Below are 25,369 nucleotides of genomic sequence, written 5' to 3'. Positions count from 1 at the left end.
GTTCATGCTTGAAAAACCCTCCAATGTAGCCAAATTTTACAAATTCTGTGAAGAAGAGTAGGTCAAACTTCATCCACAACGACGTGAAGGAGACGAAACTGAAAGCTGCGGGAGCGACAGGCGTTCGCCACATGAAGCACTTTTTGCTGTCTTTTGCGCATGCGGGTCGGTTTAGGAGTGTGATCTGTTCAGACTAATGTTGCATATAATGCCGGCCTTACACCAAACGATTTTTCAAGCAATTTCACTATCGCAGACAAATGTCCATGTCGGGATAAAATCATGAGAGTCTTGTTAGAGTTGCGTCGCGCTCATGTCTTCTCGATCGTTTGGTGTAAGGTGGTCAAGATGGTCGTCTTAAGTCGGTCTTTTTCTGATCCTGACGCTGAAATTTTAAGTCTTGGCTCATGTAAATAGTAACGTGTGTGAGAGAGAGAGAGAGAGAGAGAGAGAGAGAGAGAGAGAGAGAGAATGCAGGCATTACTGAAGAATCATCGATGTTTTTTTCTGTTTTCTGTTACAGTGGTTTCTTATTTTGTTTGTTTGTTTCTTATGGTTTAGTTCATGACACCCAATCAACAATGCTGAATCGCTGCACGTTGCGTTGATGTGTAAATCTTTATATCAAATTTAAAAAGTAGCTGCACATTTTACAGGTTAATTAATAAATTCTGGGTGATGATCTGCCAGAGTATACAGTTCTACAGTGAACTAATCTGAGCACCAGATCTTTACACACCCAGCCAGCGTATCTTCCCATCTCTACCACTATAGAGTGGAAGGAAAAGTGTTTATCTGCTTGTAAATTTCCACCAGTGCATGTTGGGGAATAATCAAAAATCTAGTTGCAGTCTTGTAAATAGTGACACTTCAGATTCCTAGTCTTTGCAAAATCATAGTCTGTGACTAAAAAACATGACACTGTCTTTAGATATGAGAGGGAGTCAGACTTCAGTCTTTCAAAAGTCTTTTCAAAGTCTTCTAGTGTACGGTTAGCATAAGTCAGATTTAAAAGATAATGTGAACAGCCAATCAAAAAAATCGGATTTGGTGAGAAAATCAGATTTGGGCCACTTATACCTGCTGTGTAAACGTAGCCTAAGTTTATGGAGCAATTACTTTTTCACATAGGTGATATAGGTTTTGAATAAATCTTTATCTTTAATAAATGTAATGATTAACTGAAAGCTGCATTTTGTGTTTATTAGTGTTGTCTTTATCTGAAACATTTAAATGTGACAAATTAGCAAAAATGAAAAAATAATCAGCTGGGCCAAATACTTTTTCACAGCACTGTATCACCAGCTTTTTGTTAATATATTACAGTGATTATTACATCACTATGTCTATTCAAACAGGACTACTGTTACTGAGGAAGCTCAGAGTTCGGCGAATTATAGAAGATAAGTTGATCTGGAATTATTATGTTGCAGACTTGTAAAAACGTGACAGACATGGTAGATTTATACTAGATTCAAATTCACAGATCTCACTGATAATCACTCAAATTACAGTACCTCTCCAGGTACAACTAATTTAGCTCCAAGAGAGCTAAGGACTGCAAACTTAAACATTAACTTGCTATAACTATAATCTATAAACTTGCTATTAACTATAAATATAACTGTCATTTTTAATTAAACATATTGGCATAATAACATACATCAATGTATACTCAGTGTGAGATTTCTTGGAGGCGTATATTTTGCAGGTGTACACTGAAAAGTAGAATTCATTTCCTCCGTATGTGTGATCGCTCTCTAGACCGGCCTCACACTCGGGCTGACTCACCTCTCTCTGCATGAGGCCTGATGAGTCAGATGTGTGTGTGTGTGTGTGTGTGTGTGTGTGTGTGTGTGTGTGTGTGTCTGTATGAAAATCAAGGAACAGTGCCTGTGTGTTGAATTCATGATCTGATGGCAGTGGACAAAGAACTCGAAGGAGATCCGCTTAACACCTCCATACCTATTGTTATCAGATCAGCTCACCTTATATAAAACACACACACATGCACACACATAATATCCTTTCATTTAATACAATAACAGGACAAGGAGTTATACATTATATGGCCAGAAGTATGTGAACATCTGAACCTCACACCTGGATGAGCTTGTTAGATATCCCACTCCAAAACCATGATCATGAATATGCAGTTTTCCCTCCATTTGGCTCTTCTGGGCAGGCTTTCCACAAGATTTTGGAGTGTGTTTGTGGAAGTTTGTGCCCATTCAGTCTAGACAGCACATGTGAGGTCAGGTACTAATGTTGGTCAAGAAGGCCTGGCTCACAATCAACATTCCAGTTCATCCCAAAGGTGATCGGCGGGGTTGAGGTCAGGGCTTTGTGTAGGTCACTGGATTTCCTCCACACTAAACTCATCAAATTATTTCTTTCTAGAGCTCACTTTGGGTGCTGAGGCACAGTCATGCTGGAATAAGAAAGGGCTTTCACCAATCTGTTGCTATAAATTTGGAAGCATATAATTGTCTAAAATGTCTCTGTATGCTGTAGCATTAAGACTAACATTACTCTTCATTGGAACCGAGGGGCTGAGTCCAAACACTGAAAAACAGCCCCAGACCATTATCCCTACTTTGCTGTTGGCACCATGTATGGGTAAAGTTCTCCTGGCATCTGCCAAATCCAGATTTAAGCACAGTCCTTGTTGCTTCCAGAAGTTGTTTGGAACTCTGTAGTAAGTGATAAGACAGGCAAGCATAGGCAATTTTTAAGTGTTACACGATTCAGCACTTGGCAGCACTGCTCTGTGGCTGAGCTGTTGTTGCTCCTAGAGGCTTCCATTTTACAATAATAGCACTTACAGTTAACCAGGGCAGATCTAGCACAAACTGGCATGTAGCATGAAAGTGCCACGTTTGAAGTCACTGAGCTCTTCAGTATGACCTATTCTAATGTCAAGTTTTTCTATGGGGATTTAATGGCTATGTGCTGATTTTCTATACCTGTTAGCAATGGGTGTGGCTGAAACACCTGAAGTCAATAATTAGGAGGGATGTCCACATTCTTTTGGTAATATACGCAAAAGTTTGGGCACCCCTGGTCAAATTACTTTTTGTTGATCTTCTAAGTGAAAATAAGTTTACACACCCTTTACAAAGAACACACGTCTGCACATCATAATGCACAATTATTGTTTGTTTGCAGATTTTAACATATTTCTCAATATGTTAAAATCTGCAAACAAACAATAATTGTGCATTATGATGTGCAGACGTGTGTTTTCTGTAAAGGGTGTAAGAAAAAAACACAAAACGTGGCATGTGCTACAGAGAGAACACAGTTTCACTGCTCCACAGCCCAATGCTGGGGGCTATACACCCCTGTAGCAGACACTTTGCACTGGACATGGTGACTTGCGGCTCATGTGTGGCTGCACCAGAGCATCCCATTATAATGGCTTTTCTAAGGAGATTATACAAGCTGTACTGAAGTGAACACCTGTCTCAGCAGTGGGTGGAGCTTAAAGCAGCTCAATTCAATTAGAAAGGCTGATTTTTTTTTTTTTTAGCTAAATCTCATCATGGTAAAAAAGTAACATTAACGTTAACGTTTTTTTCTAAACATGTCATGTTTTTGTCTTGTTTGTGCTGTGTGCGATTCCTGGTGGTTTCATCAGCCTTTACAGTCATTTAGAAATTTAGAAATATTTCGTAACTTCTAATCTCAATGTTAAAACTAGTTTGTGTTTGTGCAGCCCGTTTTAATTCAGTAATGTGTAAACCTGAACTTAATAAATACTTACGCTACAACTCGCCTACGTTTGAACTTACGAACAGCTGGTGCAACTGGTCTGTTGTTTTAATTAGCATGAAACAAAACATCTCTTGAAATAATCTTAACTCTCCCTAACCCTAAACCTATTGCAGCCCTGGCCAAAATTAGAACTCATACATTCCGAACATAATTTAAAACAATGTATTGCCCATTCAAGTGGAGCAGCCAATTACATTTTGAGCCTCTACAATGCCAAGCATTGAATCAGGCCTGCAACGCTTGTTTTGTTCCATGTTTTTCTTCATATATCTTCAGTCATATCCTGGGTCGAATCTTCATACCTAACCGTGACATAAAGCCAAAACCATAAAATAAATTACCTATGGTGTTAACTCATACAAAGGTTTATTGGAAAATGAGTAAACTCAGTAAAAGCTAAAGTCTTTATTGATGGATACATTTTATAGGTTATTAATCCTGGTGCTTATATAACAGATTATGGTTTAAAAGAAAGCACAATGTAGTTTTCAGCACATCTGTAGTAATTTGAAAAGTGTGACATATTTTTATACTGAGAACCCTTTACAATTTGTTCATGTATAACTGAAGCCTGAAGCCTGAAGTATGTGAATAAACTAAAAAAGAAGATCTTTGAAGAGCTTTATATTAAAACTAACCAGAAAACATTCAGTAAACTGATTACCGACGTTGTATAGGAGCATTTTTGCTTGTATCTAAATCTAAGCCAATAATTCATACAACTAAAAGGTATAGACAGAATTCAGGGCCCTTCTTTGTCATTTAACAGGGATCCATGTTTGCACTATTACTCACTATAACAATAACCTTAAACTCAACCCAAACCTTAACCCTAAACCTAACACTGAGTGCATTTACATGCACTTAATAATCTGATGACTGCAGAAAATCAGATTTTGTCAGTATCCCAATCATACCTGAACTTGAATAATCAGATAATGGGGAAACTCTGGGTCTACATGAGTCAGGCAGTAATTGGATTTCTGCTTTGCAACCAGCCAATAAACTGACTAAACGCAATGTAAAACTTCATGCCATAGTTTTTTTGTTAAAAACATTTTTGTCTGAAAATATGAACATACATCATCTAGAAGATGAAGAATATTTAAATCCTTCATTTCATCGAGCATGTAGTTTCAGCGTCGCTCCAAAAGTATTTCGCTGCCATCTCGCGGCAAAGCAGCTTGCTTATTTCCGATACAGCAGTCTGTTTTTACACATTCACAGACTGAGAAATCTGAAAGAAATCAGAGTAAGAGTTCACATGCACTGAGAAATCTAAATACTAAGCTAAAATCCAGCTCTCTTTATCATATTTCTTAATTGGATTTCTAGACCTTACTCCGATCTAAGAAAGTTTACATGACCACTTGAATAATCAGATACCTGCAGGAATCCGATTATGATCAGATTATTTAGAGCACGTCAACACACTCACTGTATCCAAGCCTAACTTTAATCTGAACCCAAAACCTAAGACTGCTGCTAAACACTAGTTTGTAAAAATGTGAGCTTTTGTAGAAAAGATACAGTTAAAAATTGAAATAAATTGTAATCCAGATTTTTGCAAGCATTAAATGTAAAGCAGTGTTCACATACTACTACAAACTATACTACAACCTAGCTCGTTTTTCAAATAAGCTTAAGGGTCAATGTCAAAGGGCCTGTTTATGGCAGATGTGTCTAATCTGTGGTTGGACAGTGGAATGCTGGGGAGATAGACGAGGCCATATGTTCTCCTGTCACAAATTGTTGCTCTTTGCCTTCTGGGCAGCAGCACTCTGGATAAAGCACAGTGTTTTCTATTTTTTTTTGGATTACTCTGATCCACGCAGCATTATAAAGCTCTTTATGTTTAGGAGGACGATCCAGATTCAGGGATAAACAGACTAGCTCTTCAAAATCAAATCAGTTATTTACCTGTTTTTCTAATTATGGTGTGATTTTAATACTTTTATCCACTGTATACCTTCAATACAGCTCTCAATTTAAGGGTTTAATGAGCTTGTTAAAATGTCATGCTGATAAGAAGCTTTGAACTGAATAGAGACGTAGTTCCCTTCAGACAAAATGAACCTAGAAAAATATCTCTGGATTTTGCAATTCTTCTCACATAACTCACCATAGTTATCTGCTTTTAGAATCACAGTGTCCTCTCTGTGAGACATTTGTGGTCTCCTCACTGTGAGCTGCCACAGAAGCACAATGGATTCTTTGCTTGTCTTGATCACTTGGTTTAAGTGACAGGAACTTCTGAAACAGCACCATGTGAGGACCATGTTTTAAAACCCAAAACTAAACAATGTGTCAATCAAGAAAAAAATACTTATGAGTTGAAGAAACTAATTCATAGTATCCGACTGTATCATTAAGAAGCCCACGTTGCCGTTTTGGTAGGCAGGCTGTAACTCTAACTGTGCGCTGATAGAGCTTGTCTCATCACCATTAGTGCAGTTACAACCCTGCAGTGAGCTCAAGACCAAAAGCAAAGCAGAAACAGATCAGAATGACCATGAAAAACATGAAAAAAATCTGTGGACACTTTAAATGTAGTCTATAGAAGATTAGCTAGACTGGTAGACTGGATCTGTATAGCCTGCACATCTTCAGAGTTCAGAACATTCCAATCCGTGACATTTTACAAAAACTAATAAAAGTGGCTGCCAAAGCTCTTAAATAGTAAATTCATTTTAAAAAGATGAAGTCAGCTTCTTATTCGGCAGCTTCTCATTTGAATTGCTATTCCACCTTAAATGGTGCTGTAGTTACACTGAGGTGCCTTAAACGTAGAACAAATTACTAAAGGTGGCCAATATGAAGCCAATATCAGCTCAATAAATGCATTAATCTATGTCAATAAATGTGTTCTTCATCAACAAATACCTTAAAATTTGTCTTGGAAATGTTTAATGAGAAGCTCACGTGCAGCAAAGCAAAGCAGCTTTTAAACACATCTCACTGGGTGAACGAACGGCGCATCCCGAACCATGTACTTCTGTACTTTACCTACTACACTAATGAGTGCACTTCTGATGGTATATGTACTATTTTTACACACTATTTAGTGTGCTAGTATGTGGTTTGGGACGGGACACTAGTAATGCAGCGGGAAATCTCAGCCGTTTAGATATCAGCTTTCATTTGTCATCATTACAGCAACAAATCAAATAAAATTAGGGTACTGCACTCAAACATATCAGTTAATATGCTTTGATAATGAAATTCTAAAAAAGGGATCTAAAAAAGTGCTTTACTGCCTTTGGGTTGAATATGGCTTTATCTCATTACAGCCACCACAGCACTGCTGAACGAACTTTGATGTTGCTTCCTAAAATAGTGGTGGCGCAATTGTGAAGTCATTGGAATACTATCAATACTATGATACTGTACTATGCAACAGTTGTGTCAATATCACTTTCTTTTATCATCTTCTTCACACATTCCCACCAGAGTGTTTAAAAAAGAAGTGCCTTGGCTTTGTGTAGGTTTTACTACTTTAAAAATGGCTTTTTTTCCAAAACAATGGACTTGCTGTGAAAAGTCCTTTACACTGTCTTTTCTTACGTTTACAGAGATGAAGCATTAGAATTCTTATCCAAGCATTAGAATTCTTATCCAATACCAGTGGCATTCCTGTCTGGATGAGGAATTTAACCATTGATCATCTGTCTTCAGGGTATGGGTGTTATCCATTATGCTATCAGATTATTTTTCGTTGAAGGCTTTTGAAGGACTGCATGTGAGCTGGAAGGTCACAGTCTTGTGAATGGAATAAACTGCAGTGAGTTCTGATGCCGTCATGAACTCATGGTGTACGATGTTAAAGAAGAGTAAGAGGTGGTTGTAAACATGCACGCACCTTTGCCTGACGCCTGTTTTAACCCTGGAGGTTGTTTTGTTATGTTCCTCAGACCCCCTTTATTCTCAATATCAAAAGCCCAGCAGTTTCTTTAAGTCTGTCTCAGAACACACATCACACTTCCTGCAGTGAACAAGCACGGAAGTGGGCACACACACAATCTCACACACACACACATTTACACACACACACACACACACACACAGATATACAAACATTCCTGAAGTGCTCCTAAACCTGACTGTCTGTTAGAGCAGCATCTCTCAGACAAAATGAATTAGTAATTCATTTATGAAGTGCAGTGATGTTAAAACTTTCAGGAAGGATCAGTGGTCAGTTTTAGGTAACACCTTATTGAAGGGGAGCCTTCATATGGCTAAAAGACAACTTAAACTGTCCTAAACATAAAACATAAGATCTACTCCAACAAGCATCATAAATGCTGCTTTTGGCAACAATTTAGTGCGGTCTTTGCGAAGTACTAGAGTTAGTAATTTTGCAATGCAACAGCTAATACTAAATGTATAAGTTGTGAAAGATATTATAAGAATTGCGTGTGAAATTAAGGGTTATGTCAGTCATAAAAGGCTTATACAGGATGTCATGTATTCTTATGAATGCTGCTTTTTAGTGTTACCACCCATTGCATATTACCAAACAACTGATAGTTGTTACTGGGTAATAAGATTACTGGGGAATAAAACACATGTAGTGTAAGTTTCAATAATAATAATAAAAAGAAGAAGAAGAAGAAGAAGAAAAAGTAGAAGAAGAAGAAGAAAAAGTAGGAGAAGAAAAAGTAGAAGAAGAAGAAGAAAAAGTAGAAGAAGAAAAAGAAGAAGTTAAATTTACATAATGCATTTCTCAAACCCAAGGCTGCTGTATAGTCCAAAAAAAACATTAACTTAAATCTAGCAGCTGGAAGGAAAACTGGAAAACTGGAATGTCAGACAACCTGAGAGTGTGGGCGAGGGTGTAGGGATTGAGAAGCTTGGTTAAGTAGGGCAGAGCGAGGAGTTTAAACTTACAGCACATTGAGACCAGTGTAACTAATAAAAGACAGGGTGACATGAGTAGTGTGAAAGAACTCCAGCAGCTGCGTTTTGAATATTGTAGAGGACATAAGATTTTAACAGGAATGCCATTAAAGCGAGAGCTGAATTAGTCAAAACAGGATGAAATTAAGGCATGGACCACAGCCTCTGCATCTGTCACGATAAGCATGGGCCAAAGAAGTGCAATATTACATAGATGGGACCACTGCCCTAAAGTGGGCTTCAAAGTTAAGAAATGGATCACAGATAACAGTCATCCCATCTACATTAAGTATAAAGTCTGAGTTTTCTTTTTTTTTTTACTATGGATTAGGGGCCAATAAGCAAAACACTCCTGATGATTTTATCAAGAGTGTAATGTCAGAGGAGTTTTGCCCAGATACTCATATTATCATAGCTCTGTGTGTATATTCTTGTTGATACAGCAGTGATTCTTGCTTAGAATCAAATCTTGATGTTGCGTATGTGCTACGCTATATTGTGGGGGTTCTCCACTATGTACTATCCATTTGTTTGTGCTGACTAGAATGTAAATGCCAAGCACCGCTAACTACACATGCATCAGTGTACAGTACTGTGCCACAGTCATAAAGTACCCTTCATTTTTTGGATTTCCAGTCATTTTTCAGCATCAAGAAAAAAGCAGAAATGTATATTATACAGAAGGCTTTAATGACCAAAAATAATATCACCTTTTCAGCATTTAGTGTGTCCACTCTTTGCCTCTATTATACTTTCTATTCTTTTCGGGAGCCTTGCTTTCAGTTTTTGGAAAAAATCTGCAGCAATATTTTTCCACACCTCCAAAGTTCAGTCTTTGTAGTTGGTTGTTTTTTTCTGCTTCTCATGATTTAAGTCATTCCAAACACATTTAGTGACACTGAGGGTCTGGACCCTGGAGTGGTCAGTCCATTATTCTGAGAACACCAGCAGCTTCTTTCCAAATGTTCTTTTCTCAGTAACGGCTCATTAACAGCTACACATCCTTTCAGACTCATAGTGCTGAGTCTTCTCACAGCGGAGGGATGGACAGAAACACCTGTGGATTCTGAAGCAAAGGTAGAGATTTTCTCCTCTCTCTCACAAAGATGAAAGCTTTAAGTACTGTTTATCTGATGGGGCCAGTTTTGGTGGTCTACCAGGTCTTGTATGGTTTGTCTGTACATTTTAATAGCTATGTCAACTCTAGTTTGGAAACTCTTTTTTCACTTACTATAATGGCCATTTTGACTGGAAATTCCATAAATGAAAGGTGGTCTCTGACTTTTGCACAGTACTTTCTGGATAAGCTAAATTATCCCTTGCAAATATTGGCTATTAAGTCCAATACTGGACTGCTAACAACAGAATACTGGCTGTCGTTATGTCACGCATCCCTATACAACGCAAAAACATCTGCAGATCCTCTCTGAGTGACACTGTCTCCCTCACTGTGTGTGTATAAGACATTGGTGCACTGTTCTATGAACAAGGTCACAGGCTGTTGCGCCTGAAGCCTGTCATTGAAAAAGCTTCAGCAGCATGACAGTGTCTTCTATGTGCAGGGCTGTTATAAGTGGGTATGGGTATATTGCCAGAGTTATTGCTCCAGTATGAACATAATGTGAATTCTATTGGCATTTAAATCTTTTCATGGAAGATTTCACAAGGTACAAGTTTCTTAGGAATGAAAATGCATAATGAAAGAGCTCTCTCTTTTCAATGCATGAGTGTGTTACAGTGAAGGAGGCATATTATATAGAAATTTCAAATCAATCCATGCACACAATTGCATGGGGGTGTGTGTGTACCTGTGGCCGTGGATGTCCCTTGACCAGGCACTGTAGCACAAGCGTATCTCCCTCACGAATTGTGTAGATCCTTTCACTGATATTATCTTCCTTAACCACACAGGCCTGTCCGGCATGCACGATCTGCGCATTCGCAGGGGCTGTAAGGGAGGGACAGATGGGAAAAAAGGAAAAAGGTTATCATAAACTCATTTTTCAGCATACATCAGAATTTATATACACATCTGAAGCATTAATAGCATTACAAGTAGAGGAGAACTTTCACAGCCTTCTGGGCCTTCAGAGAAGGCCTAATGATTTCTGGGGACCAAAAAATAAATGTCTGCCATTGCAAGTATTGTAGTATTACTCAGTTTGTTCATTGTTTAGTCTTGTTTGAAAACAAAAGGGCTAAATTCTTGAAACCCCTGATGAAAAATTATCCAATCAGGTTAGTTTCCTAGGTATCCAAGTAGTCACAGTCAGCAGAGCTGTGCCACTGGTTAGGCCTTTAGCAGCTGATTGTGATTAACTACCAATATATTTAGGAAGTGACAGAGGATTTAACTAATGACAATGATTTCCAATGGGTAGGAACAATTCTGGGAGAAGAAACGTCACTCTAGGCCTTCTGGAAACTCTAGAAACATCAATGTTAGTTGCAAATGTCAAATAAAACATATGCGGTGTGTTTTCAAGCTTCAGTTGTCCTTGTGTAATCTAGAATAGCCATTAGCTTAGTGCTTACATACTATTAGAAATTTCACAGGAGTAGATGTGGGTGTCTTCCTCATATTTTTTAAGCATGTGTGGCCTGAACAGAAGACCTAGCTCTAAAAGTTTTCATTCCCCACCGATGAGAAGCAGAAAAGATGTTAACACTTAGAATACCTAGAAAACATAGATAAACAAAAAGTAAAATTGGAAGAGAAAAGAAGAAAGTCTGTTCTTGCTGTTCATTCATCCTGTATGTATTCTGATTCAAAATGTCACAAAAGGATTGTGATGTTATATTTTAAAAGGATAACCAAAGCAGATTTTAGCCCTGACTGCAGGACTCCAGCTACCCTTAAAAAAGTAAGATTTTCTGAAAGAAACCTTAAATGAATGAAACCTTGATGAGGAACTTAACAGCTATGCTGGTACAATAAGAAACCAAAAATATTTCTTTTAAAATGAGAAAAAAAATGTGAGTCGGAGGGTGGTCACATCACGCAGCTCAAATTAATGACTGTCATTACTAGTACAATGAGGCCTATGCTAGTTCCTAAGGCTTTTATTGATGACTGGCAGCATACAATGGATCTCTCACATTTCCTCAAAATCCTGGACTCAGCAGTTATGCTGCAGACATTCCTTAATGTCTGCCTTACATAAACTTTTCAAAAAAAGAAAATAAAGGCTTGTTCTGTATTAAAACACGACTCCAAAAAGGTACAGGGTTTTGTAATTCTTTTTATCAATTTACCTACTTCTTTTTATCAGTGTGACCTGGTGTGTTAACTGAAATGTCAGATTTATTGTTTGCCACTAGCAGGAAGCAACCTTAAGAGCTAGGAGAACTCAGGGATTTGTATGCCATGTACTTATATTTTGACATTGTCTCCAATTTTCATTCAGCTGCAGTATAAAAGGTGTACCAATTTTGCTTCAAGGCCCTCCACATAGGACCAACAGCTCTCCAGCTCACCTTGGGTCAGCCATGATTCAGATGGCAATCATCTAAAGAACACTAAAGTCCTGAACCTTCAACCATGCTCAGCTTCAGTGGCAGTAACGCAGCAGTAGTAACCCCGGAATGGAAGAGGACCATGCAGATGACCTTGTCTTGATAAACAGCCAATACTGTACAATACAGTCTAGCAGTAAATGAAATGGCTGAGTACTGAAATCCCATGGTGTGTCAAGTGTTTAACCCTAAGACTAGAGTTACTACTTTTGTTTACTAGATTTGATTTATATTCTCTATCAGCAGATTTGAGTGAACACTTCCAGACTTTTTTGTATCATTTTGTTTCAGTGTCAAGAATTGACAAATTCCTGGCAAAATGTAAGGGATTTTTTTTTATTTCTGCACAAACAACTCTGCACAGTAACTTCATCAAATTCAAACTAGAAATGCAAGGTCAGAAGATTAAATTGGAAATCAGCCAACTCCCCTTTATTTTGGACAGTCTGTGCAGTTACTTCATGGGGTAAATAACATGAAGCAGGTAAGTGCACTTGTGTTGTACTTGAATGCTGCTGCTGCTACACCTGTACCAAAATGCATAATTATAAAACAGATAAAAATAATCTGATTAGCTGAGCCGCATTCGAAGCTGTTGTAAAATACACGATACACACACCTATGACCACCTTACAGCAACTGAGCTCTGCATTACTGCACCACATCATGAAAAATCCTTGTCCTGTTAATGGAATAATCTTTGACTCTAATGCTGCTCACCTGGACCACCGAGTGTATTGATGAAGTAAGTAACTGAGTGGCTGACAACTTTTTTTCTTAACTAGAACTACGCTGGTCAGCAAGCTAACAGGCTAAAAGATAGATAACAACCTAAACAACTTTATCATAGTATCACAGGCTTGAAATAAAATACTTAGGGTATGACTGACTGCAATATAAAATTCTACAGCATGTCACCTGAATGACTTACACGCTTCAAATGTTCGAGTTTCAGTCAGAATGTGCTTCACACTCAGGCCGAATCCCAAACGTCATACATACTCCCTAAATAGTGTGCTAGCTATGAAGGTTTGGAAATTCTAGCTTCTATAGCCAAATGCACTATTTGTTGAGTATGGATGTGACAGAATCCCCAATGACTATTTTTACTGACTTATTTTTAACTATATTATGCACTATTGGGGAACAGGAACCAGAAGTTAAATTCCTAAGTAGGGAACTATGCAGGAAGCAGGGTGCTATTTGAGATTCAGCCCAGCATGAGAAGAGAGGCACCACTGGACTGGTGCTTCATAAGACTCGCATTGATAATTTGGTGAGCAAAAAGTACTTACAAAGCAATGATTTTTGCATTTAACAGTGCCGTGTTACCATATGTTTGTTATTACATAACAAAAAATTTAAAAGTTCATGAAATGACCGCAATATACACTGATAGGTGACCTAATGATTTCTCTGCATTCAGCAGTCCATGGTTGCTTGGAATTGATAGCATACTCTAAAGGAACTACACTTCCTGGTGTAATACTCGTTTATGTTGCTTATTACTAATAATAACAAATTATTTCCTGAAAAAATGTGTATTTTATCATATTTTATGTTGGCCGCTGTTTTATAAAAGCAATAAGCCACTTGAGGTCTTGTGTTACTGTGATTTTATCATGGAAAAGGGAGTTTTAGTCACCCTTCCCCATGATAAAATCGCAGTAACGCATGGCCTCTCATGGCTTACTGCTTTATAATGCTTGACTCATTGTCATAAAAATAGGAAACTGATTTTTTGGTTAATGATTTAAAATGCTAGTTTGGACCTCTTAATTGCAGATAATGCTATTTACATTAAACGTTTGTATTTTATTACAACAGTGTGACTGATGAAGTGCTTCACAGAGAGTCACACCCAAAGAGTTCCTCCATGATCTGATTATTATTGATCTGCACTGAGAGCTGCGTCACTGATTGAACAGCCATGGAACAAATCACACAGTGAACAGAGCCCCTGATCTTCAGCAGGTGTGAAGAGAACTCTGTGTGCATACAGACACTATGAAGGGAAAGGTCTCTTAAAACTGGCTCAAGGTCAGGACCTATTATGAGATATGAGAGACAAACCTCTGCCATCTGTACCTAGAAATAGGCCCTGCTGTGGGTCAACTCTTCAAACGTGTTCAAGGTGCGAACACACACACTTGCTTGGATTTTTTGGCACTGCCTTGATCAAGCATTGAGCATGCTTCTGTGGAATCAGCCTTCAGAGACGTCATATTTACTAGAAATCACAGACACCTGGTGATGTACAAAATAATCAAGGATTCGTGTGCATTTAGAAAATGTCTTCCCAATGCTTGATCTGTCAGTTCATAGCCGTGCTGACAGATCAAGCATCAGGTTTGTCAGAACTGATAAACACGTCAAGTGCATTTTGTTAGGAAACCAGCAACATGAATTGGAGTTTCTTTTGTCTCAAATACATGTTTTAATCAACATCTTTAAACATCTGATTGGAAAAGATGTCTCTATGTTGCTGTGAAAGCTGATCAGCCAGCCAGCTTGCAAGCTAAGACAGCTCCCTAGAGGTTACGCTTTCTGACATTTTTGTTATTTTTAACCAGTTTAACCACAGTTACAGTTAGAATTACAGTTATTGACAGACATAAGAAAAGTTTGAGCCCATTTATTTACATTATAGAATTATATTATATTATATTTATATATAGTATCGCAATGTATATGAAAATACATCTTTTATACAGTGGCAGAAAACACATAAGCACACACAAAGCTGTGATTCTACATGCTGAAGCAGTTTACTCTGCCCAACGTGGACGTGCACACACCATAACTCCTCTGGTAACAGATTTAAACCAAGTTAAAGGTGACATCGCCAAATACCCTGAATGGATCTTGGTTAGATGAACATGAGATTCCTGTCTTCTTGGTGCACTCCAGCCATTGCATGGATTTGTTCAGTTCCCTTAGCAGCACGTTTGATGTAGTTTAATGAAAGACTGATTAAATAAACTAGGCACTGATGGTAACTGTAAATACTGGTCTTTAGGAGAGCTTTGAAATGTTTACACTAACACTCTCACACACATCAAAACATAATGTATTGTTTATTTATATTTATTGCAGCTGTGTCAAAGTATGTAAGATTTGGGGATTTGGAGATCTTCCTCACAGAAATGTGTAACTGCATGCAACATGTGGAAGAACGTTTTGTAATGTCGATTGTGCTTTGGACTCCTGCAAGCAGTTGAACATGATGTTTTGCAAGAGCATTAAAAGAGTATTCAAAGAGAACTCAGTTAAAACGTGGTGAATGACGCGTCCTTTGAGGATGTAGGTGAGTTATCTACTATGGTCATCTTATCTTCATCAGTATGATGTTGATTTCACACTTGAGACCTAAACATCAAGCAGGACTTTCTTTTGGAGCCTGTGCATGTGAAGTTCACATGTAAAGATGCATGAGGAGGCCTAAGAAACTCCCGCAAAATCTGACCAAACACCTCTGACTTTTAAATTACTATTTCAGGCTGAAGCCCAGCTGCTGTGACCAACTCTGAGTCCTTTTTTTGTCTCCATTGTCAGCCTAATAAAATGCAGTTTCAAACCACATTATTATTAATATTATTCTTGCATCTAGAGCACCTTTTATAAATGATCTGTATTATATATCCAGTAATTAAGTGTATTACACCTCTAATTCCTTCAGATTTAGCACTTATCTTGCATAACTGTCGGCATTTCTGCTGCTGTGAAATTGCAGCATGTGCCTTTAAAAGCCGCTAGTCAAGCTGAACTCCGTCTCAGCGTGAGGACGCTGATAGGAAGCGAGGTGAGTTAACCCCGCAGACCCAGCCTGGGGGCGCAGTCTCAGCAGTGATTCTGCATTAGTACAGCGCGAGTACGGCCAGGGCTAACTCAGGACAGTGTGGGCTTGGATGGTAGGAGCCCGGAGGTGTGAAAGTAACTCGGTATCTAAGCTGCGCTTCGCTTCAGTAACTAAGAGACTGAGAGAGAGAGGGAAAAAGCGGCAAAGAGAGGGAGAGAGAGGCGAAAATTTGAACACATTAAGAGAGGTCAAGCTCAAGTGATTGTTGGCGTGTTGTGGAGTCATAGAGCATTTCGTCTGCTCTGTCGCTGACCCACTCAACCATTCACCCACTCAGCCACCCCATTACACCAACCACAGCCTTCTACAAACTGCTGCTATTTCTGGACTACTCCCATCTCTGCTCTACTCTCTCAGTCTGTCTCTCTCTCTCTTTTCCGTCCATTCAAATTAGGGTGCTTTTTTGACATGACAAAAAACAGCACACTTGTGTTACCAAAACTTGGGTTAAAACTGTGAACTCTCAGAAACACTACTTTCCTTTTGTTGTATTATTTCAATACTTTAATCAGTTACATAATGAATTAGATAGTTTGTCATGTAATGAGTACACAGTATTGGGCAAACCTCGCTGATGGAAATGTGTAACCGCATGCAAAAGAACATTTTGTGACGTTGATTAAAAGAGTATTCAATGAGAACAAACTATTCAATGAGTCAAACTATTCAATGAGTCAAACTATTCAATGAGTCAAAACTAAGTGAGGGACGCATCCTCTGAGGATGTGCGTGAATTATCTACTGTTGTCATCATATCTTCATCAGTATAATGCCGATTTTACATTTGAGCTGGACCTTCTTTTTGAGCCTATGTGTGTGATTTTAGCATCGTCCAAGAAACTCCATGAGATCTGACCCGACACCTCTGACTTTTAAATTACTATTCCAGGGTGAAGCCCAGCTGCTCGCATGCTGTGTCACTGTGACTAACTCTGCAACTCTAGTCGTCTATAAATTTTACTATGTCATTAATGTTTTATATATATATATATATATATATATATATATGTATATGTTGTTCGAATAAAGAGTTATTACTTTCCTTTAGCAATACTACTTCAATATAATTTCTCATTTATATGATTAATTATATAGTTTGTCACATAATGAATTATATGTACAATGTAATGAATTAAAAGTGTACAGAAGTTAGAGACCACTCATTTATTATATTAGCAGTCAAAATATTCTAGCTTCAGATCTGAAAAAACCCATAGGTGTTTCTGTCCATCCGTCCACTGTGAGAAGAAACTCAACACTATGGGTCTGAAAGGATGTGTAGGCGTCAAGAAGTCCTCACTGAGGAAAGAAAATAGATAAAAAAGAAGAAAACAAATAAAACAAAGAAGGTTGTTCTAAGAACAATGGACTGACCACCCCATAACTTCAGACCTCAACAGAATTCAATATGTTTAAGATCACTTGATTGTAAGAAGCAGAAAATGCATGCAACTTCTAATACTGAATTTTGGAGGTGTGAGAAAATAATGGAAGCTGTAAGAAAGGCAAGGAGTGGACACTGTAAATACTGAAGATGATGATTTTATCATCAGTTGTTCAGGGTTGTTGATGTTTTCTGCTTTTTTCCTGATGCTAAAAAATGAATAACTTGTACTTAACGGTCATTTTGATTGGAAATAAAATAAATTAAGGATGGTCTTTTGTCCCAAACCGTACATTCAATTTGCAAAAATGTAAAATATGCATTTTCATTACACAAAACAATCAAATTTATTCAAACATAATGAAATTTGTGCTCGTCACCTTATGAATACAAACGTGACGTGGATTGAAAGTTTCAAATCTGCTCTTTTGACAACATTTTTCTGCTTGTTCAGTCGAGTCATGTAGTAGAATGTTTGATGAGCATGAACAAACCTCTCTCTCTATCTCTAATATGCTAATTTCTTACTGTTATCACAGAAGAACATCAGAATTAGTCCTTTACCAGTATTTTCTTATCACATGAACTCACTATCCAGTTTAATCTCTTTCACGCTTCTTACATAAAACATGATTTTAATGCATTTTTTCTATCAGATCTTTAATCTCTTGGTTGTTTCTGTGGAGTACAGTGTAACAGAGCTGAGTTGATAGCATAAACCTCACGGATGAGAGAATATTTGTAAACTAATGAATTTCATAAGGATGTGTGATAAAGTTATTTTAATATGAGGCACAGTATTATCTAATACTATTACCCTCCTCCAGCTCTTCCATTCATCTCCCTCCCTATAAAGTCTCTGCCTCACAGCTCAGTGAATCTTGTTATTATGAGGAGAGAGTGAATGAACAACGTAGGTCCAGTGCATGTGTGAAGAACAGTGCAACAAAGCTAACTTAATAGCTTAAGCCTCAGAACCTTAGAATGATATTTGTGAACTAATGAATTTGAAAGAATATTAGATATCAGAACTATTTAAATATTAAACAGTTTTAAAATATTAAAATGACATCATCTGAAAACATAAAATAGCTTCTCCATATTTTTTCACTTTTACTTTGTATTATTTTCTTACAGTTAATGCAAAGTTACTCATACAGTATGTTTACATTATATTCATTGTTTTATTGGTATTCTATTTCTTACATATTTTTCATTGTTCTTGTTTTCTTTTTTCTTATTCTGTATTTTATTTGTTGACTACCTTTTATTTCTGTGTCATGCCTCCCTCCAGCCCAGCTGACACTACAACTAACAATTCCCAGAACCCCTCGTTCCATCACATAACTCAGGACTCATCCAGATCCACCTATCTATGCTCAGCTTCTTCCGGACTTCATCACTTTCACCTGTTCACCGGTGTATACAACCAGTCTGTTTGTAATCTCACTTTGCGAAGTGTCGTCACCTTATTGTGCATATTGAGCGTTCATTCATCTCAGTCAACCCGTTTACGAAAATGACCTGTTTTCCATTTATGACCTTGCTTTTTGTCTTGCCCCTTTGCTCTGTTTTGGATCTCTGGTTTTCGACTATCTGTTTCTGTTTTCCAACTGTGGTTTTGGATCATCCTTTTGGAATTAAAGCTTTTAATTCTAAGCCTTATCTGCGAGCATCTGGTGTCATGTGCCACTGTTACGAAATGTATGAAAGGTGTTATATACGTTTATTATTATCATTATTATGATCATTTTTTGATTATCATACTATAACAAGAACTCAACTGTTATATCAGTTAGTCTTTAATGTTAGCTATAGGCCATGTTGGGCTGGATATCATCCAAAATGTACTAATACTGATAAAATACACACTGAAAGTGGGTGTGGCTTAACCCCTTAACTGGCCAGCTTTATTACCCACTTCTATAATCTAAGAATATCTCAGCCAGTTTGCACTGAAGTCCCTGTAGTTGCTGAATAATAAGCCTTAGAATGTAATAAGCCTGGATTTTAAGGGAAATCTTAAATGAGTGTGCGATATTGAAAACCAGCATAAATGATAATAGTGGTTATTTGGATTTTTAGCTCCATGAAATCAGTTCCGTAGCTGTTAACTCTATGACTACTCACTTTTGACTTCATACTTCAAATGACAAAAGAACAAACCAAAATCAAATCTACCACCAAACATGCTGTTGTACATATACAGTAATGTGCCACAGTTTGAAAACCCCCAAATTGCATGTTGTAAAAGTTTTGTAACGTGACATAAAGACATTTATGCCACGTGTGTGCTGTCTTGTCCTGCGTTATTTCAAAATCAAAAATGTTAAAAAGTTTAGTTTAGGTCGCCAAATAAGTGAACGCAGTGCACAATTTTAAACAATGGCTCAATAAACATCGAACCATCTATCTATAGTGTTAAAAATAAGAGGTCTGCTTAACTCAAAATGATACAGTAACTGATTACATGGCTTTTCTTGAGTTGACTTAACTTGAGGACACAGGAGTTCACACAACTCAAACTTCTTAATTGAGTCAAACGTTCTCTTAATTTTTTAGTTCTGCATCTCAGTGAGGTAAATAAAATGAGCTTGTTTTTTACACAAAGTTGAGTCAACTAAAGAAAAGCCATGCAATCAGTTACTATATCATTTTAAGCTGAGCATTCTCATCAAGTTGACTTCTCATTTTTACAGTGTGACAACTGCTAAAATTTAAACGGTGCTGCTAATTAGGGGACACAAGCTGGTTAGTGTTAGCTTAGCTAGCATGTTAACAGCTCTGCTCACCACAGAAAATGTCCCTCCTGAAAAAAAACCTTTAGAAGCCATTAGAATTAAAACTTAATGGTTTTGCTTTCAGCAGGGGTCCGATTCTGGCTAATCAAAGCATCGACACAAGCTTAAATGATAATCATTGAAATCTAAGCGAGTGAAGGTGAAAATAAACATATTCTGTGGTGTTTGGGTCTGTAGCCTGATCGGCTAACTTAACATTAGCTTAGCGAGCAGGCCACAGACCCAAACAGTGTCACTCGCCACAGTACAGGTTTGATTCTAACTAAACTCTGCTAAAGCAAGTGTAGATGATAAAAACTCATGTCTGAGAGAGGAAAAGTCAAGTAACTGGTGTTGGAGTGACAGAAAGCCAAAATCGAAAGCATTCTGTGGTGTTTGGGACTGTAGCGTTTTGGCTAAGCTAATGAGAGCTTAGTTAGCAGGCCAAATAACACAGACTCGGTCCCAGCAAACTAATACTAAAATGCCCCCCGTTTAGAGGACATTTAGAGTGACTAACTGGTGTTGGAGTGAAAGTCAAAATCAAATGTGTTCTGTGGTGCGTGTAGCTTTCAGCCGTCACTGAGACACTATCATGCTTAGTTTTTCTGAGGTTTATCCTGGCTCTGATTTTTCCTTTCTTCCTACTAGCGCCACCTATTGGTGAGCTCCCACACCACTGATCTTTGGCCTCTCTGAAATATTAATAGGTGAAATATGTTTACTCGGCTGTTCAGACATGGAACAGAAACCTGACACGTCATGTTTCTGAAATACCTTAATCATTTTGAACTCATGCAGTATGACAGTCATTTTCGAACATTATTATTGACCTTTTCCTGTGGACAAGTGATTTTGGTCTTCAGACAAGTAAAATCTGGACTGACTTGTCATTCAAGTCTCTGAAAAAGCTTAATGTCAAGCCCTGCAGGTCCAGCATGTGTGCCTGTGCCAGCGCTCAGAGCTCAGAGGAAGAGTGACAGTGTTAGAATGTAGGCGGAAGCTCCAGAGAGAGAGAAGGAAAGTGTCAGGTCCAGGAAGAGGGAGGGTCAGCAGGGCACTGTCTGCTGGACCTGAGCATGCTCATTTGCATGATGAATAATGGGCGTTTTGCCACGTGTTACAACTCCAGTCAGCGACAAATCTGCTCTGATCTCAATCCCCCTCTCATCCCCTTTCTCCCTCCATCCCCATCTCACTCTCTACACTGAGCACGCTCTCACTCTCTTCACTCATCCACCTCTCCATTTATCCGGTCATCTATCTAAGTCTTAAAATAAACACAGCTCTCTCTCTCCCTCTCTCTCACTCTTCCTCTCTCTTTCTCTGTTTATCACACCCAGTCCAGTCACAGACCAGCAGAGGGGAACACGGGCCTCGGGGAGGAGAGACAGCAGAAGAGAAACAAAATGGAGAGCAAAATAGAGAGATGGAATATGAACTCGAATCGATATGACACACACACACACACACATACACAGATCAAAAAGAGAAGGATAGACATCAATGCAAAGAACATCTTCAGATCTAAACAGTGAAGAGAGAAAAAAAAGCAAGACTTGGAGACACAGAACCTTCAGAAACATACAGCGAGAACATCAATGTTCCCTAGTAACAATGACACTAATAACAACACGCACAGAATCTAATTTAGTGGTCAGTCAATCAAGCAGATCTAGATTTTGAAACAAGCATGCCTATTGGCTTACTGAAGCTGATAAGGCTGACAACTTTGTTGGTGAAATTTGGGACTGAGTGACAGAATTTTTTCGTACCTGGTGGCATTGAAGTAAATCGGACCATAAAAGCACCGAATTTCATTATCCAGCCTTATCCATGAGTATGGAAGCCCAGAGAGGCCATGAGCCGTTACTTTAATTTTCTGGATTGTTGAGATAATGAGTTAATTAACTTTTAACCTCAAGATAACAACTTCATTATTTGAGATCACAAGATAATTGACTCGTTATCTCAAGATAACAACTTTATCATCCTGAGATCACAAGACAATTAACTCGTTATCTCAAGATCACAACTTTATTATTTGAGATCACAAGATAATTAACTTGTTATCTTAAGACAACAACTTTTGTTATCTTGAGAAAACAAAATAACTCATTATCTCAAAATAATAACAACAATCCAGAAAATTATAACTACCTCATGGCCTCTCCGGACATCCGTACATTACAGTCAGGTCTAATTGCGCAACTTTGGGAGCAAAGAGCAGGCTTCCTAGATAACATAGATGAAAATGTTCACAAATTCTGAGGCCATTATGGTGGTAAATTATCATCATAGTGATAAATTACATCATAACACATCTTTGCAGCATGCTGCATGTGTCATAAAAAAGACAAATCTAAACCAGCCTGTAGACAACAACAGTCAGTGTACAGTATCTGTAAACACTGCACAGCAACAGGTAACTGACTGCATGTCAGTTCCTTATGATATTAAATTATTTTATTAATGCATAGAGGATATAAAAGGGTGCATCCAGCTTACATCACAATGACACAGGTCCATTATCAACACCCTATTAACTGTGGGGTAATAAAAAAAGACAACTCCCTATCAACCACTTGGGATACCACAGCAAGCACCTAGCAACCAACTGGGATACCATAACATAAAGGTTATCATGTTAGCAACCACCTAAAATACAATAGTAGCCATTTGGCAGCACCCTAGTAACTGTCTAGCAACTGCTTAAGCTGCGCAATCACTCTGCATTTTTCAAGAAAATGGACTTTTCTAGTTTACTCTTGTTCCTTTGTATATATATATATATATATATATATATATATATATTTTCATACTGAATTTAAAAATCACTGTGCTCATAGTTTTTCATTGTTCTTTTTAAATGCATCACTGCTGTTTAATGCAAGAGCATTTTTTTCCATTCACTATTTATTGTTCGCAAACCTCAGAAAGACATATCATCCCTCCTTTTTGTACTGAAAAAAGCGAAACATTGGTTTGACTTGATTTTTGAACTTGTGCTGATGTACCACATTATACTCATGTGGAAATTATACACATTTAAATTGAGCAACTTCAATGCATCACCTTTTCAGTGTAGCAATGTGTAGCACGACTACCCCAAGCTCAGGAAGGATGCTGGAGGCAGGGTTGACAGACAACAACTCACAACCAAAGTTGACCACTTTTCAGTGGCTTTAAAGCTAGACTTTTCAGTCCTTTTCTAAAAACCAAGCTTCTCAGTTCATCAGTCTTTTCTGCTTCTTCTGCTGCTCGTCCGTCTCCCCCTCTCTGTTCTCTCTCCGCTGTTTTTAAAGACGCCCACACTGCCACTGCCAGATCACCGTCAGCAGGCTCTCATTCAGGGCAGCGTGAGCTCCTGAGCTGAGAGGGACAGGGAGCTCGTTGCTCCACCTCCCAGTTTCCGCCCCCCACTCCCCAGCCCGGCTGCCTGGGTCAAATGTGAGGTGTAGCCTAGTGGCCTCGCTATGGAAGAGGAGGCGGCGCCCAGGAGGCGGGGCTTGCTTGTAGTTCTCGTTCTCTCCCCGCCGTCCTCGCGGGGTTTCGCCCTCATTCAGGGTTCAGGCCGCGATGATGGCCATGAGAGCCAGCAGGAAGTTGGGGCCCGAACCCTGAACCAGGACAAAACCCTGCGTTTCAGCCCACAGTGTTTCAAGTCTTAATGAGAGTAACTTCGGCTGCGAAAACCAAGCCTCCTGGACTGCCTAGACTCACCTAGACTACCGGTTAGAAGGACACAATCACCTCCTTTGGGAACCTGCCACACTTTGGGCCTAAACATTTTTCATGTTCTTGATCCTTTTCTGGAACATCCTGCCATCCTGCTCCCTCTCAGCCTTTCTCTCCCTCTCTGTCTCTCTCTCTCTGTCTTTCTTCTATCTTCCTCCCATCTCTCTGACCTCCTTGGTTCACTGGCATAAATCACTACGAAAACACCAGTGAGACGCTTCAGCTGGCTGACTGAGATAAACTCATGGATAAACTTATGAGTCCCAATGAGGCAGAGAGAGACCAACAGAGACTGAGAAAGAGAGAAAGAGCATGTAATTAAAATCTGGGTAATATCAATATAGATGAAAAGTAATCATGTTAGAATATGGCGGTAGTCTTTGAAATGGGATAACAGTGGTGTGATGGGTTGGACTGGAGTGTTTAATTGAGTGTTTGTTTCGCGGTGCCAAGAGCTGGAAGACTAGGCGCAGTTTTGCCGAGTCAATACCTTTCACTACAATTCAATACAGATCAGCTGTCAGACAAGCACAGCTATTGGCATGAAACAGCACAGCCAGTGAAAGCAGTCAGATCCACTTAGAGAAAGCTGTCTCTGACAGGCAGCCACCTAGCTGTGGCTAGCTTTGACAAGACTTCTTAGTAAGAGACTGCATGAGTGTCTGTTTTCATATATTTTCAGGACAAAAGTCCTGACTTCGTAGAAATGTTTCAACGTTTAACCTTCGTGAGTTTTGCACTATTTTGGCTGGTTTTGAATTTATGTGATTTTGCCTTTACATACCACATTAGAAGATGTTTGCCATGCCAATATGTGGTATCTTTTCTTCCAGCACATCACCTATATGACCTAATTAATTTTAATATCAAATTTATATTATCCTATCTTCGTTTTTATTTGGTCTTTCAACATAAAAAGCCAGCACTTTCGACAGAAGTTGACGGCAATGCTCAGTGTGACTTGAACCAGCCGCATGATTTGGGTTAAAACTGAAAGAGCAAAATTATTTCTTCTGAGCTACTGAGGTCAAGATTATGGTCAAGATTAGGCTTAGAAAATTCTCATTACATGTCAGTAGTAACTACAATAAGTCCAAATGGCAAACCACAAATAGCCCTGCCCCGAGGCAATTTGAACATCAGCTTGGACAGCTTAAATACATTTTATATATTAAAAAACACATTTTAGAGTGCTGCTTACTTCACACTGGTTAGAACTGCTTGTTACACACAGTAAACAATTAAATATTATTTTGAAGATCAACTGCAAAGTGAAGAATGAGTGGTAAAAAAGAAGAGGCTGTAAGAGAGAAAGAAAAAAACTGTTTTTGCTGAAATGTCTAGTACAGTGTGTTATTTCACACCACAAAGAAAGTGTTTTTAAAAATATAATAAAATAATATTTGTACGGAATGAGTC

General features: G+C 38.4%; 1 protein-coding gene across 1 annotated transcript in view; it reads right to left on the bottom strand.

The window, feature by feature from the left end:
* The window catches only part of LOC118811099 (MAM domain-containing glycosylphosphatidylinositol anchor protein 1), a 323,781-nt gene that overhangs the window by 232,701 nt on the left and 65,711 nt on the right, over positions 1–25,369 (bottom strand). Inside the window, exon 3 of the mRNA XM_036575308.1 lies at positions 10,482–10,621. Coding sequence (XP_036431201.1) covers positions 10,482–10,621 — 140 coding nt within the window. The remainder of the gene's footprint in view (positions 1–10,481; positions 10,622–25,369) is intronic.

Source organism: Colossoma macropomum, unplaced genomic scaffold (genome assembly GCF_904425465.1).
Source record: "Colossoma macropomum unplaced genomic scaffold, Colossoma_macropomum, whole genome shotgun sequence".
Taxonomy (NCBI): domain Eukaryota; kingdom Metazoa; phylum Chordata; class Actinopteri; order Characiformes; family Serrasalmidae; genus Colossoma; species Colossoma macropomum.
The sequence above is the reverse complement of the archived record's forward strand: the minus strand, read 5'-3'. Positions and strand labels throughout refer to the sequence as shown.